This window comes from Heterocephalus glaber, unplaced genomic scaffold (assembly GCF_053883595.1).
Source record: "Heterocephalus glaber isolate CG9 unplaced genomic scaffold, H.glaber_assembly_v1.0 deba00001444, whole genome shotgun sequence".
Lineage (NCBI taxonomy): Eukaryota > Metazoa > Chordata > Mammalia > Rodentia > Bathyergidae > Heterocephalus > Heterocephalus glaber.
Window position 1 is genome coordinate 28,702,382 of NW_028258297.1, and position 17,243 is coordinate 28,719,624.

The 17,243-nt window shown below is 37.0% G+C and overlaps 1 protein-coding gene across 1 annotated transcript in view; it reads right to left on the bottom strand.

Annotated features, from left to right (window-relative positions):
* Nucleotides 1–15,003, bottom strand: part of LOC147827538 (antigen WC1.1-like) — a 40,122-nt gene extending 25,119 nt beyond the window's left edge. Inside the window, exon 1 of the mRNA XM_087213533.1 lies at nucleotides 14,852–15,003. Coding sequence (XP_087069659.1) covers nucleotides 14,852–14,942 — 91 coding nt within the window. The 5' untranslated portion in view covers nucleotides 14,943–15,003. The remainder of the gene's footprint in view (nucleotides 1–14,851) is intronic.
* Between the last annotated feature and the right edge of the window lie 2,240 nt (nucleotides 15,004–17,243).

Genomic DNA, 17,243 nt, shown 5'->3' on the forward strand with positions numbered 1-17,243 from the left:
AACAGAAGAACAAAGTTCTACAAGCAGTTAGAGAAAAGAAACAAATCACATACAAAGGAAAGCCCATCAGAATTACAGCAGACTTCTCAACACAAACCATCAAGGCAAGAAGAGCTTGGAGTGCCATATTTCAAGCCCTAAAAGAAAACAGCCTCCAACCCAGATTGATGTACCCTGCAAAACTATCTTTCAAAATGGATGGAGAAATAAGATACTTTCATGACAAAGTGCACCTTAGGAACTTCGTGAATACCAAACCAGCACTCCAAAGAATTTGACACAATATCCTAGGAACAGACATTGAGGATCACAACCCCAGGAAGCAAAGCAGAATGAACCCATCTGGCATAACAAGAAATTAAATGTAAAGGGGGAGAACTCAACAAAAAGAAAAGGTCATGGCAATGACAAGTCAATATGTTTCAGTTATAACCATCAATGTTAATGGTCTCAATTCACCAATCAAAAGAAATAGACTGGCAGAATGGGTCAAGAAGCAAAACCCAACAATATGCTGCATACAAGAAACACACTTAATTCAAAAGGAAACTCATAGACTGAAAGTTAAAGGGTGGAAAACAATACTCCATGCAACAGGAACCCCCAAAAAAGCAGGAGTAGCTATCCTCTTGGCAGAGCAAGTAGATTTCAAACCAACACTGATTAAGAGAGAGGAAGAAGGACACTACATCCTTGTAAAGGGAAGAATCCAAGAGGAAGAGATGACAATCATAAATATCTATGCACCAAACAATAGGGCACCCAACTATATAAAACAAATACTAACGGACATGAAAAGTCATATATGCACTAATACAATTGTAGTGGGGGACATCAACACCCCACTGTCACAAATAGATAGATCAACTAGACTAAAAATAAGTAATGAAATACTAGAACTCAATTGAGCTCTTGAACAAATGAACTTAACAGATGTTTACAGAGCCGTCCACCACACAAAATCAGAATAGACATTCTTCTCAGCTGCACATGGGTCATTCTCCAAAATAGAACACATACTCACACATAGAACATGTTTAAGTAAATGCAAAGGAATTGAAGTTATCCCCTGTATATTATCAGACCATAGTGCGATGAAATTGGAGATCCATAGCAAAAGAAACTCAAAAAATGTCATAAACAGGTGGAAATTGAACAACACACTTCTAAATAACCAATGGAAAACAGAGGAAATTAAAGAAGAAATCAGACAGTTCCTTCAATTAAATGACAATGACAGTACAACACATTGGAATCTATGGGACACAATGAAAGCAGTCTTATGAGGGAAATTCATAGCAGTGAATATGCATATTAGGAAAACAGAATGAGCCCAATTAAACAACCTGATGCTGCACCTCAAGCTTCTAGAAAAAGAAGAGCAGGACAACCCCAAAGCTCATACAAGAGAGGAAATTATAAAGATCAGAGGAGAAATCAATGCAATGGAGACTAAGAGAGTGATACAAAAAAATCAATGAAGCCAAGAGTTGGTTCTTCGAAAGAATCAACAAAATTGACAAACCCTTAACCAACCTTGTCAGAAAAAGGAAAGAAAAGGCCCAAATCCATGCAATTAGGAATGAAAAGGGTTACAACAGACCCAGCAGAAATCCACAGGATCATCAATATCTACTTCCAGAACATATACACCAATAAGATGGACAACACAGAAGAAATGGACAGATTCCTAATTACATATGAATTAACAAAGTTGAACGAAGAAAACCTAAAAATTCTGAACAACCCAATATCAATCAGTGAAATTGAAAACATAATTAAAAACTTATCAACTAAGAAAAGCCCAGGTCCTGATGGCTTCACTGCTGAATTCTACAAGATATTTAGAGAGGAACTGCTGCCACTACTGTTCAAACTCTTCAGTGAAATTGAAAGGGAAGCAATACTCCCAAATTCACTCCTGGAAGCAAGCACCATCTTGATCCCCAAAGCAGAGAAAGACCCAACTGAAAAAGAGAACTATAGGCCAATCTCACTAATGAACATAGATGCAAAAATCCTTAATAAGATAATGGCAAACAGAATGCAGAAGATCATCAAGAAGACCATACAACCTGATCAAGTGGGATTCATCCCAGGGATGCAGGGATGGTTCAATATATGCAAATCAATCATTGTAATACACTATATCAATAGCACCAAGGACAAAAACCATATGATTATCTCCATAGATGCAGAAAAAGCATTTGACAAAATCTAGCATGAATTTATGATAAAAAAAAAACCCTACAAAAAATTGGAATAGATAGTCTCTACCTCAAAACTGATAGACGCCATCTATGAAAAACCAACAGCCAATGTCATACTAAATGGTCAAAAACTGAAATCCTTCACACTAAAATCAGGAACAAGACAAGGATGTCCACTATCACCACTCTTGTTCAATAGAGTTCTGGAAACATTAGCCATGGAAATTAGACAAGAGAAAGAAATAAAAGGAATAAAGATCGGAAATGAAGAAGTCAAATTTTCATTATTTGCAGATGACATGATACTCTATATAGAAGACCCCAAGAACTCCACCAAAAGTCTTCTAGACTTAATAACCAAATTCAGTCAAGTAGCTGGTTACAAGGTCAACACACAAAAATCATTCCTCTAAACAAATGACAAACTCACTGAGAGAGAAATAGGGCAAATAATTCCTTTCAAAACAGCATCCAAAAAACTGAAATACCTAGGAATCAACCTAATGAAAGAAATCAAAGACCTCTTCTCTGAAAACTATGGCACTCTGAAAAGAGAGATTGAAGATGATATCAGAAAATGGACAGACATCCCCTGCTCCTGGGTAGGAAGGATTAATATAGTGAAAATGGCTATACTTCCAAAATTGCTATATAGATTTAATGCAATTCCAATTGAGATCCCAGAAGCATACTTCATGGACCTTGAGAAAACAATCCAAAAATTCATTTGGAACAAGAAGAGACCCAGAATAGCAAAACCAACTCTAGGTAACAGAGACATGGCAGGAGGTATCACAATCCCCAACCTGCAACTCTACTACAAAGCTACTGTGATAAAAACAGCATGGTACTGGCAAAGAAATAGACTTGAGGACCAGTGGAACAGATTAGAAGATGCAGAAACAACGCCAGACACACTCAGCCATCTCACCTTCGATAAAGGAGCCAAACACCTTCACTGGAGGAAAGATAGCCTCTTTAATAAATGGTGCTGGAAAAATTGGGCTTCAACTTGCCAAAGATTAAAACTAGACCTGTATCTCTCACCATGCACTAAACTAAAATCAAAATGGATTAAAGATCTAAATATTAAAATAGAAACTCTGAACCAGTTGGAACAGAGGTTAGGTAGAACCCTTGAAGGCATCAGTGTAGGAAAAGATTTTATGAACAAAACCTCAGTTGCTCATGAACTGGCACAAACAATTAGCAAGTGGGATCTCTTCTTATTAAAAGGCTTCTGCACAGCAAGAGAAACCACCAGCAGTGTGAAGAGACAACCCACAATGTGGGAAAAAATCTTCACCTGCTCTTCCTCAGACAAAGGTCTACTATCTCGAATCTATAAAGAACTTAAAAAGATCAGACTTCCCAAATGTAAAAACCCAACCCACAAATGGGCATCTGAAATGAACAGATATTTCTCAGACAAAGAAGTAGAAATAGCAAATAAATACATGAAAAAATGTTCAACATCACTGGTCATTCAAGAGATGCAAATGAAAACAATGCTGAGATTCCACTTCACTCCAGAAAGAATGGCTGCTATCATGAAATCTACCAATAACAAATGCTGGAGGGGCTGTGGGGAAAGAGGAACCCTGCTCCACTGCTGGTGGGAGTGTAGACTGGTGCAACCACTGTGGAAATCAGTATGGAGATACCTCAAAGAACTAGGACTGGAAGTCCCATTTGACCCCACTATTCCACTGCTGGGGATCTTCCCCAAAGAATTAAAAGAATCATACCACAGTGATATATGTGTGCCCATATTCATAGCAGCACAGTTTGTAATAGCTGAAACTTGGAAGCAGCCCAAATGCCCATCAACTGGAGACTGGATAAAGAAAATGTGGTTTTTTAATAAAATGGAGTACTACTCAGCCATCAAAAATGAGAAATTAGAGACATTTATAGCTAAGTGGATGCACATTGAGGCGATACTCTTAAGTGAAATCAATAGGACACACATGTATAAATACCAAATAGTTTCTCTGGTGTGAGAAACTGAAAGTGTAAATATGGACTAAATGTGTAGCAGGTAATGTGAAACAGGAAGAAAAGGGGCAAAGGGGAAGGAAATGGGAGGGCTAGAGGAAAGGATAGAAGGGAATGGGATTAATATGAGAAAATGGAAAAATAGGAACAAAATCTTTGTAAATAGGGAGGACTGGAGGGGTTGAAGGGAGGGCTGGGCAAGGGTGAAAAATAAGAACTAGGAGAGACTATGTAAAGATGCAAATTTCCAATGATGAATGTCATTATATTGTATACCTAAAATGTACCAATGATTAGAATGAATAATCGATAATGCAAAATAGGAAGAAAAGGTCCAAAGGGGTAGGGGTAGTGGGAGGGTCAGGGGAAAGGAAAGAAGGGAAAGGAAAAATGATGAGAAATGGAAAAAATGGAAATAAAGTCTTTGTAAATAGGGAAGGGTGGAGGGGGTGAAGGGTGGAGGGGGTGAAGGGTGGGCTAGGAATGGGGAAAAAAATAAGAACCAAGATGCATTATGTAAAGGTACAGTTCCCAATGAGAAATGTAATTGTGTTGTATACCTACAATGTACCAATAAAAGAATTTTTTAAAAAAGAAAATAGAAAACTATTATAGATGGATCACAAATGTAAATATTAAGAGAAGAGTAAGAAACTGAGTTTAAATGGAATTTTTATAATTGTAATTGGCCAATTCTTTAATAAAATTTCAGGGATAAAAATCCAAAAGCTGTCAAAACATAACTCCAACACGTAGAAAATACTGGGCATAACGAAAAGAAAAACAGCTGGGCCTGGTGATTGATGACTGTAATTCCAGCACTTGAAAAGCTGAGGCTGAAGGAGTGCCACACTTCAAAGCCAGTCTGAGCTAGGCTACACAGTGAATCTAGACCAGCTTGAACTACATAGTGAGACCTGTGTTAAAAAAAAACAAAACAATAAAAATGGGGACATTTTACCATAATTTTTTCAAAAACATGTAGATCAAGCTTATGTAAAGAAGGAAAAATATGATAGGTATAAAAAAATCAGCACAATTAAGTAATATATTTTAAAACTCCAATCAACAAAGAAAGATTTCACTACTGCAAAACTGTAGACCCCAGAAAATAAACAAAGGCTTGGAATCACAGAGATATTTTTTTCCTTCTGTTTGCTTTTTTGAAAAAAATTTGTTCATTTGGGATTTTGTTATTGTTTATTTTTTTCATAAGTGTGAACATTGCTTTTAGAGTTTTTTCTTGTTTTTGTTTATTCCCTCTTTTTTTCCTTCCTGATTTCTTCTCCAGTATCCTGAGGCTTATGTGATCTTTCTTTGTCCTTCAGCCTTGCTTCTAATCAGTTGGTCTTCTTCAATTTCTCTATTTTTGTTTGATCTTTTTAAATTTTCTCCACTTTAGGATAAAATTGCTCTATTTAGTGGATATTTACTATATATAATTTTCTGATTTGTCTTTGATTTTTGTTATATATCTATAAGTCTTCTCCTGATGGTTTAAGTCAGCAAATTATTAACTATCACTGTTTGTCCTTTGTCATTCTGTACTTGATGATGTTGTTATTAGTGATTGTATTACTTTAGCCAAGGTCATGTAGTTGTTATGATTAGTTGCTCTTCCTTGTATGGCAATACCTAGATTGTCTGGAGTCATAAACAATACTACAGTTCAGTATCAAAGAACTGGGTACTAGGCCAAACAGGCTGCAACTTTCATCTCTACTAAATTGAATAGGCAGAATCCTGGAACAGATTCAAAAGTCAAAAAGCAGCTAAGCCTAAAAGACATCTCTGAAAAGTAGTCATTTATTAAAGAGGTCTCAATACTAGTAATAAACCTATCTACCATAAGTAATTTACAAGCCACAATCCAGAAAATAAAAAGCAAACATTTAGAAAATAGAAAATGAGAAAACACTGAACTCCATAACACCCAACTCACCCAAGGTAAATCCAGGAAGCATTTAGATGGAAGAAATCAAAAGCCAGTCAGCAGAATATTCTGAAATGGTAGCAGTGGGAGTAACAAAACAGAAAAATAAGTCTCTAAATAAAAAAAGAGAAATAATTACACAAGTAATTAAAGAGATGGTGACCATAATGAAGGAAATGGTTAGTGAATCTGGAGTAGGTAGAGATAAAAAAAAAAGAGTTTAGGAAATACATGCAAACCATAAAGTCCCAACATACAAAAGAACTGGATTCCACAAAACAGACTCAAACAGAAATCCAGGAAATTAAAAATTCTATTGAAACTATATGTGGCAGAGTCAACAATGTGAAGATAGGATATAAGATCTAGAAGGCAGTGTTGTGGTTGACATTCATCAAATGAAAGACTTCTTAAAAATAGTAAAGGATAGTGAAAAATATATCCAATCCCTGTTAGATGCTGCAAAGTAAACTAATATAAGATTAATTGGAACCAATAAAGAATTAGAAGATAGCACAAAGGACATTAAAAAAACTACCTGCACATTTGATCCCAGGTACCCCCCAAAAAATAAACTGTTCACACAAGTAATAGCAGAAAACTTTCAAAGCATGGAAAAAGAAATTGATACATAATAAGTGAGGTATATAGAATTCCAATTAACCATGATCAGAAAAACTACAACAATGCATATAATAGTCACGATTTCAGAATATCAACACAAGAACAGAATATTAAAACCTGAATATTAAAACCTGTTAGAGAAAATAAAAACTAATCACCTATGAAGGAAAAATCACCAGAATTACAGTGAAATTCTCAACACCAACACTTAAGTGAAGCAGAGCTTGTAGTGAAGTATTTCAAGCCCTAAAAGAAAACAGCCTCCAACATAGATTAATGTAACCTGCAAAATTATCTTTCAATATTGATGAAATAAAATACTACTTTTTTGAGAAATAAAATACTTCTATGATAAGGAACACCTAAAGAAACTCACAACCAGCAAACTAGTACTCCAAGGATATTCTAGAAAAAGAAAATGAAGGGCCAGGGATTCACCTCAGTGGCACCATGCCTGCCTCACAAGCACAAGGTCCTGAGTTTGATCCCTGGTACCAAAAAAAAAGAAAAGAAAAAGAAATGAAGATGACAATTCCATGAATCTCAACAGAATACATCCACTAGGCAAGGCAACCAATTAGATACAAGGGAAACAAAGGTAACCAGCAAGAGGAAAGAAATATAATGACAAGTATGTCAATACCTGTCAGTTATAACTGTCAACGTTAATGGTCTCAATTCACCAATCAAAAGAAACATTGCAGAATGGATCAAGAAGTAAGATCCATCAATATGCTGCATACAAGAAACTCATTTTGCACAAAAAGAAATTCATAGACTGAGAGTCAAAGGATGGAAAATAATAGTTCCTGTGACAGGAACCTGGAAAAAAAGCAAAGTTGTTCTTCTATGGTGGACAAAATGGATTTCAAGCCAAGATTGAACAGAGAAGACAAAGTTCACTACATATTGCTGAGGAAATAATCCAAGAGGAAGAGACAACAATCAAAGGTCACTATTTATTGTTAAGGGAATAATTCAAGAGGAAGAAGCAACAATCACAAATGTATGTGCACAAAATACCCACATACCCAACTATTTAGAACAAGAAATAACGGACATGAAAAATGAAACGAGCACTAATATAATTGTAATGGGATACCTCAATATTCCACAATCACAAATATATCAAGATAAAAAATCAACACAGAAATATCAGAGCTGAACCAAACATTGGAACAAATAGACTTAGTAGATGTCCACAGAGTGTCCCATCCCACAACATCGAATACACATTCTTCTCAGCTGCACACAGGGACTTTCTCCAAAATACACCACATAGAAGCTCGGAGAACACGTTTAAGTTATTCAAAGGAATTGAAATTACTTCATACATAATATCTGATCACAGCGTGATGAAATTGGAAACTAATGGCAAAAGAAACCACAAAATCTATATAAACACACCAAAATTAAATAACACCATTATGAACAACCAATGCCTCACAGATGAAATTAAAGAAAAAATTAGAAAGCTTCTACAATTAAGCAATATTGCCAATATGACACACAAAAACTTATGAGAATTCAGTGAACGCAGTCCTACAATGAAAATGTATAGCAGTGAATTCCCATGTTAGAAAAACAAAGCAATTTCAAATAAAAAAACTAATGTTTAATCTCAAAGTTCTAGAAAAAGCAGTGGTTCCGCCATCTGCTCTGTAAGTGCAAGGACCCAAGTTCAATCCCCAGCACCAAAAAAAAAAAAGTTCTACAAAAAGAAGAGGAGGTTAAACCAAAGCATATACAAGGGAAGAAATTATAAAGATCACAGTGGAAATTAATGCAACTGAGATCAAGTAAACAATACAAAGAATCAATGAAATTGAGTTCTTTGGAAGATTAAATAATATTGAAAACCCTTAACCAACCTTGTCAAAAAAAACTGCCCGATTCCACACAATTAGGAATGCAATAAAATCACAATGGATCCTACAGAAATCTAGACCATCATTAGTAACTACTCTGAGAACCTGTACTCTAATATGATGGACAGCTCAGAAGAATTGTACAGATTCTTAGAAACATATGAATTGCAAATCCTGAATCAAGAAGATATAAAAATTCTAAATAACCCAATATCAGTGAATAAAATTGGAGAAGTAATTTTAAAAACTACCAGTAAAGAAAAGCTCAGCTCCTAATAGGTTCACTGCTGAATTCTACAAGAACTTTAGAGAAGATCTAATGCCACTACTCCTCAAACTCTTTAATGAAATTTAAAGTAAAGCAATATTCCCAAAGTCATTCCTCAATCCAAGCATTACCATGATACCAAAAACAGAGAAAGATCCAGCCAAAAAAGAGAACTATGGGTCAATCACCTTAATGAACATAGGTGCAAATTTCCTCAATAAGATACTGGCAAAAATAATGCAGCAAATTATCAAAAAGATCACACAACATGTCCAAGTAGGACACTCCAGGGATGAAGAGATGGTCCAAAATACACAAATCAATAAATGCAAAACACCACATTAAAAGAACCACGGACAAAAACTACATGATAATGACAAAAAAGCATTTGACAAAGGCCAACACCCATTAGTGTTAAAAACCCCTTAAGAAAATTGGAATAGATGGTCTTTATTTCAATCTAATAAAAGCCATCGATGACAAACCAATGGCCAGCATCATACTAAATGATCAATAATGGAAAGCTTTCACCCTAAAATCAGGAACAAGGATGGCTGCTATCACCACTCTTCTTCAATATAGTTCTAGAAATATTACTCAGAGAAATTAGACAAGAGAAAGAAATAAAAGGAATAAGTATAGGAAAGGAAGAAGTTATATTATCATTATTTGTTTATGACAAGATACCCTACACAGAAGACCCTAATGACTCTCCTGAAAGACTCCTAGAATTAATAACCAAATTAAGCAACAGAGTATACAGACCCAACACTCAAAAATCCATAACATTCCTGTACACAAATAACAAACTCACTGAGGAAGAATTTAGGGAAACAACAGCTTTCACAATAGCAGCAAAAAAAAAAAAAAAGAACCACTTAGGAGTCAATCTAACGAAGTGAAAGACCTATACATTGAAAACTACAGTACCATGCAAAAGGACATTGAAGTGAAGTGGATATCAAAAAATGGAATGATGTTTCTTGTTCCTGGATAGGCAGAAACAATAGAGTGAAAATGGCTATACTTACAAACTATACTACAGAACCAATTCAATCTCAATCAAACTCCAATAGCATACCTCATAGAACTAGAGAAAACAATCCTAAACTTCATTTGGAATCAGAAGAAACCCAGAATAGTAAACACAATACTGAGCAACAAAGATAGGGCAGGGGCATCACAATCCCTGATTTGAAGTTTTACTACAACACTACTGTGATAGAAACAGCATGGTACTGGCAAGAAAAACAACAACAACAAAAAAAGACTCCATAATCAATGGAATAGAATAGAAGATGCAGAAACAACTTCAAGCACACTCAGCTACCTTATCTTTGACAAACAGGCCAAAAACCTTCACTGGAAAGAAGATAGGCTCTTTAATAAATAGTGCAGGAGGGGCTGGGGATTTAGCTCAGTGGTTTCGCCACCTGCTGTGCAAGCGCAAGAACCCGAGTTCGATCCCCGGTACCCAAATAAATTAGTAAATAAATTAATAAATAAATATAAATACTGCAGGAAAACTAGTTTTCCAAATGCCAAAAAATGAAACTAAACCCATATCTCTCACCATGGACTAAACTAATATTGAAATGGATCAAAGATCTAAATACAAAAACAGAAAACACTTAATCAACTGGAAGATAGAATAGGTAGAACTCAAGACATAGGTGTAGGTAAAGACTTTATGAACAAAAATCTTATGGCATGGGAAATATCACAAAGAATCAACAGAGAGTCCTGCTGGGAAGCCATCCTTAAGGGTACGCAGGCCCCAGCCAGAGGCCCGCCAGGACAGCAACACAGCACAGGGATCCAGAAGGTCATCATTCTGAACCCAGGAATCAGCACAGTGGCAAGCAGCAGAAAGAGGGCCTTTCCGAGGCTCGTTGAGAATTAAAGCTCACTGGGAAAGCAAAGAGTCCCCTCAAGAAAGGGGCAGCAGACTGCAGTAGTGAGTGAATTGTTGGGGTCAACACCTCCAACCAGAACCAGACTTGTTGTGGGGAAGGGCAGCTTGAATCTACAGTAGAACTGTGCAGAGTTCAAACCTGAAGGAGTTCAGGGAGCTCAATTGCAGCCTTGCAGGCAGAAATCAGCTTACACTTCAGTGGACTAAGGCTGGCTCACTGAGATCAGTAGACACAATTCTATGCATTACCCACCTTGTCCACCAGGAACAACAGAGACACACCTTGAAGGAGACCATTTTTTGCCTTTTCTTTTCTCCTTCATTTCTCACCTTTCTTGTTCCTGTTTTGTCCTGTTTCTTTCTTGATTGTACTTGTTTTTTTACAGGAGCAAGAATATAGTTTCTGGTTTTTCTGTTATAGTTCATTTTTTCTGTTCTTGTTTTTGTCCCTTCCTTCTCTCCTTTCCTTCTATCTTTATCAGTTTCCCAAAGTTCACATGATCTTCATGTGTCCTGTAGCCCTACTTCTAAACATTTCCTCACCTATTACTTTCCTACCCAGCCCCCAACACTTTCTAAATTTCCCAAGAGCGCAAATTTGCTATATTGAAAGGTTTATCTACTGCAAATATATTTCTGGTTGGTTCTAGATTTTGATATATAACCACAAGTCTGTTCATAAGGTCAAAGGTGGTAGATAAATAGTTATCACACTTTGTCATTTTCTAGGCTGTACTTGATGCTATTGTTGATGCTGATTGTCATTTTCTAGGCTGTACTTGATGCTATTGTTAATGCTGATTGTATTACTATGGTCATGGTGACGTGATTATTCTAGTCAGTTGTCCTCTCTGGAATAACAAGACTGAGATTTCCTAAGAGTCATTACAGACTCAAAACCCAGAGGCCAGCTAAACTTCGAAGACAAATCATGAAGTAGCCATTCAATAAGGATTCTAAATATTAGCAATAAAGACACTTGCAATAAGCAATTTACAAGCAGCAACCCAGGAATTAAACCAAAAACATTATCAGCAACAATGTCAAAATAAAATAAGAAGAAACCTAAACAAGACTCAAAACCAGATTTGCAGATCATCAAAGGCAACTCCAGGGGCAATGAGATGAAACAATCTGAAAATCAACCACCTGGACTCCCTGAACTGGAAACAAAAGAGGATCTCAAAAAAATGAAATCAGAAATAATTTTCCAGAAGATGACCATAATGGAAAACATGATTAACAACTCTAGAGCAGAGACAGACAAAAAAAATAGAGGAGCTGAAGAAAATGATGGAAACCATGAATACCCAGCATAGGAAAGAATTGGAAAGAATAAAACACATCCAAGCAGATATCCAAGAAATTAAAAATTCCATTGAAAGCTTCCACAGCAGAATAACTGAATGTGAGGACAGAATTTCAGGTATAAAAGACAGGAGTGTGATTAATGAACACCAAAACAAAAATTTCTTGGTAATAAGAAGTGAACATGGGAAATCAATCCAAGAGATACTATGTGATGCAAAAAAGAATAATTTAAGAATGATTGGAGACCGTGAAAGGCAAGAGATGTAAATAAACTTTTCATAGAAATAATCACAAAAAGCTTCCTAAATAGGGAAAAAGAATTGGATATAATGAGAAGTGAGGCATATAGAAATCCAACTCTCCATGATAAAAAAAATCTACATCTAGGCATATAATAATCAAGATTCCAGAAATCCAACACAGAAACAAAATATTAAAAGCAGTTACAGAAAAGAAACAAATCACATACATAGGAAAGCCCATCAGAGTCACAGTGGACTTCTCAACACAAACTCTGAAGTCAAGGTGAGCCTGGAGTGAAACTTTCAAACTCTTAAGATTAAAAAAAAAACCCTCCAAACCAGATGGATGTATCCTGCAAAACTATCTTTCAAACTCAATGGGGAGATAAGATACTTTCGCAACAGAGAACAACTTAAGAACTTCATGAATGCCAAACCAGTGCTCCAAAAAATTCTAAACAATATTCTAGAAAATAACAATGAGAGTAATAATTCCATGAAGCCCAAAACAATGAATTCATCAGGCAAGGCAAGAAATTAAATGCAAAGGAAAAAAAGTCCATCAACAGAAAATGATCATGAAAAGGGTAGGTCAATACATATCAGCTATAACCATCAATGTTAATGGTCTCAATTCACAAACAAATAATAGACTGGCAGAATGAATCAAGAAGAGAGATACAGAAATATGCTACATACAAGAAACACACTTAATTCAAAAAGAAATCTATAGACAGAAAGTCAAAGGATGGAAATAATACTCCATGCTACAGTAAACCAAAAGAAAGCAGGGGTAGCTATCTTATTTGCAAATCAAATGGATTTCAAACCGAGACTAATTAAGAGACAAATAAGGTCACTTTATCCTTGTAAAGGGAACAGTCCAAGGGGAAGAGATGACAATCATAAATATATATGTGCCAAATAATAATGAATACAACTATATAAAACAAATATTAACCGACATGAAAAATCAAATATGCACTAATACAATGATGGTGTGGGATTTCAATACCACACTGTCACAAATAGTCAAATCAACTAAAAAAAAATCAACAATAAAGTATTAGAACTGAACAAAACTCTTGAGCAAATAGACTTAATAGATGTGTATAGAGTGTTCCACTTCCACAAAATCAGAACACACATTCTTCTCAGCTGCACATGGGTCATTCTCAAAAATAGACCACATGCTACCTCATAGAACATGTTTAAGTAAATGCAAAGGAATTGAAGTTATCCCCTGTATATTATCAGACCATAGTGTGATGAACCTGGAGATCAATAGCCAAAGAAATCACAAGAATTTCATAAACACATGAAGATTGAACAACACACTTATGAATAACCTACCCAATAGGAAAGGAAATGTGGCCATGAGAGGCAAATCCTGAAGTCTCCAAGGCTTATCACAGTTCTCCCCTCAGTGCTAGTATTGAATCATTCAGAAGCACCTACATCTACAGCAGTTTTCTCTGCAGCACAGTAGGATTGGAGAGTCACCAACATAGGAATGAAAACAGTCTGGAAAGGGAGACAAAGTTCTGCCCAGAACCCAGGGCTTGGGAAAGACAACAATAAAGCAGCAAATGCCTGAGTGGTGAGTTTGTAAGAAAGAGACAGAAACTCAACCTTGGACTCCGACTGCAAGGACAAGATTTCCTGTATGTGATCATAGGAGATATTCAGAGTGTGTTCTTTATGGGCAGTAAAGTTTACATCTCCCCTCATTAGGAACACAAACACCCCATGTGGCATCAACACCACTGTGAGCACTGTGACCTCCACAATCAAATCCTTCAGCATGGCTTAGACTGATTTTCATTTACACCTAGGCAGCCTTGTTCCTGCTCAGCCATTGAACATTCAAGTTCTCCTTCAAATTCCTCTCTCTCTCCCTTCTTCCCTCCCTGCCTCCCTCCTTCTCTCTATCTCTCTCTCTCTCTGTCTCTCTCTGTCTCTCTCTCTATGTATGTCTCTGACTCTGTCTCTTTCTTTCTCTCCCTCTTCCTCTCTCTCTCTCTCTCTCTCTCTCTCTCTCTCTCTCTCCCTAACACACACACACACACACACACACACACACACACACACACACACGGAAGGGAAACAGCATAATGGATAGTGGAAGATGATAAGATCAGACACCCAGCCTGAGCTGGTCCCTCCCCGTGTAACCACTATAGGAAAGCTGGAAAGTGATCAAACTTTGCCATTGCTTTCAGGTTTAATTGGGGAAGTTTAAAACACAGTCTCTGGTAAATCTGGTAATCCACTTTATATCTTTGCAACATCTCAAAGCTGATCTTAAAAATCCAAGACTCCACAGGAGAAAAAATCAGCATTAATTGTCACTAAGGGTCACATCTGGTCCAAATAAAATACCCAGAAGAGAGGCATTGTCTTTATGATCCTGGGCCCAATTCACAGAGCCTAGGAGCTAACTGACATCTCTGCTGGTCTTAAGGAATGAAGCAATGTGTACCTTGAGCACCCGCGGAGACACAGAGGAGGAGAGAAGTGAGTCCCTGGAGAAAGCAGGGTCCATGCATGGTCCTGGTTACGCTGCTCCTCATGTCTGCAGGTCACAGCCTCAGCCTCCTCAGATGATACAGGGAGCTCCCAGCCCTTATGGGGCTCTGACACTAGGAAGGTTACACAGTCCTATCCCCATGGCCCTCTCCCAGGAGCCAATAGAAACGCTTCTTAGTGTCTTCCCTATCATAAGAGACCATTTGAAAAGGAAACTTTCTATACTTCAAACAGCAATTAGCTGCTCAGTCTTAAATATCACAATCTTAAATATTTTTTGAGATAAAAACTGACACCAGGTGTCTTTCTGTTTTTAAGGCTGACACAGCGATATAGAAAAGTGCATGTGGCTTTTGCTCCCCTCTACGCCAGGTGTCTGACTCAATGACTAGTTTGGGTTCCATTCCACTGCACCATCCACTGATGAAAAAATGACTTGTTTAATAAGACCCAGTGCTGCAAAGTTATACAGCCAGTATGTTGTAGCTGCAAAGATTAAGAAGTACCTAACAACAACAACAACGAAATGCTGGCAAGTTAGAAATTGGATTGAGAGGTATGAAAGCCTTCAGGGTGAATGTAGAATGATAAGTTGGAAGTCAAGGGCTTGTGAGTACTGATCTCATAGCTGAGCTGCCATCTCCTTGCTTTTCTGGGATATAAGTGCAGCCTTCTAGTAATCTAGAGTCTCCTCAAGAATGTATGACTTTAGAAAGTCTGTGTGTTCTCTCCTTCCCTCCAACATCAAAGAGATATTTACCCCCAAGACCACTATAACTTGTAGAGACACTTTGCCCAGTAATCAATCACCCTCCCATTGGACTTAAAGTGACCACAGACTACCAACTAGTTACAAGATGAGTCCCCATGTCACCACACAAAGTCCGCCCTGACTCCACTCCTCACAGCCTGAAAAGTGGGGCCTTCCCACTCCTGGATCTTCCTCATCAACCTTTCTTTCTAAGCCTCTTCTTCCTTCTTCCTTTCCATAGAAACCGCTCAATCCACTCTTTTTTTCCTGGGATCTATTCAGTGTCTAAATAAGATGGCTGTCAGCATGGCGCTCAGAGAAGGAATCAGTTTTATATCAATTGCCTTTCTCAATCTTAATGTCAATGAGACAGACAGTCCAGCATTTTGTCACTTTAGAAATTTACCTGCTATCGGCTTCAGTGAAGCAAATCCTCAGGGTTAATCATAAGCTCTGGGTTGTGAGGATGAACTATGGTAAACTACATGTTTTTGTACATGTGTGGCAAATGGTATTCAATTAATGGCAGTTTTGTATACAACAAATATTGTTACTATTACTTTCCACTCTTTATTCACCATATGCTAGAAATTGGTGATAATACTTTAAATAAGCAGAAAGTTTCTCAGAACTTCAGGTGAGCTATGAAGACAAATAGCATGCAAACAAATATGGTAATTACTATAGATAGAAGAAGAGCTATGGAGGAAAATCGCAGTGACAGCTGAGTGTTTATAAATGGAGGAAACTAGGAAGAGGGTGCTGAGAGTGTGAGTAAAGGTATAAAGAATGATCAAGGAAGCATCTATTTAACAACCGTGTTTAAACTAAGACCTGTGTTTTTATGGGCTTCTGGGGGAGTAGAAACATTCTAAGTAGTAGGTGGCACATGAAAATGTCCAGAATAGGAAAAAGTTTTAGTTTATTTTCACAGGGTTTTGAAAAGGCCATGGAGCCCTTGAAACCAGAAGAGCAAAGAGGATAGAAGCAAAATTTGGTGGAAAACATAAATCTGAGCACAAGGAGGCTATTGTTAACTAAGAAAGTGAGATTTTCACCTCAACTGCAATAATGATGACTTTATATTTTAAGAGAAAATTCCACTTGGCTATAGTATGATGGTCTCTCTGTCCCAATCGTGAGGCAGGAATACTGGAATAATCATGTAGTTTCAAATGTGTGAGTGTAGGAGAAACAATGTAAAATAAAGGCTACTGTTCTGCAGAATTTTGTCCATCTAAGTGCAGCTCTGATGCAGTGCACTCAGCTGAACATGCACTTGAGATGCAGGCTTCTGTTTTTGTTGGACATCGTTTTCTGTAAATGACTCTTAGCTCAGGTTGTTAGCACTGTTGTGGATATTCTCCTTCCTTGCTGAGGTGTTGTTTACTTGGTCCGTCAATTACTGAAACAGGGAAGTCAAGGCATAACAGACTGTGATTCTACTTCTCCCTTTAACGCTATCTGTGTGACTTCAAGAACTGAATTTCCACCACTATAGAAATAACAGTATGAATTTTATTTTCCTGAAAAATTTAGGTTTTTATCATTATGCAAGGTCCTTCTTTATGTATTTTTATATCCATCATCTTGG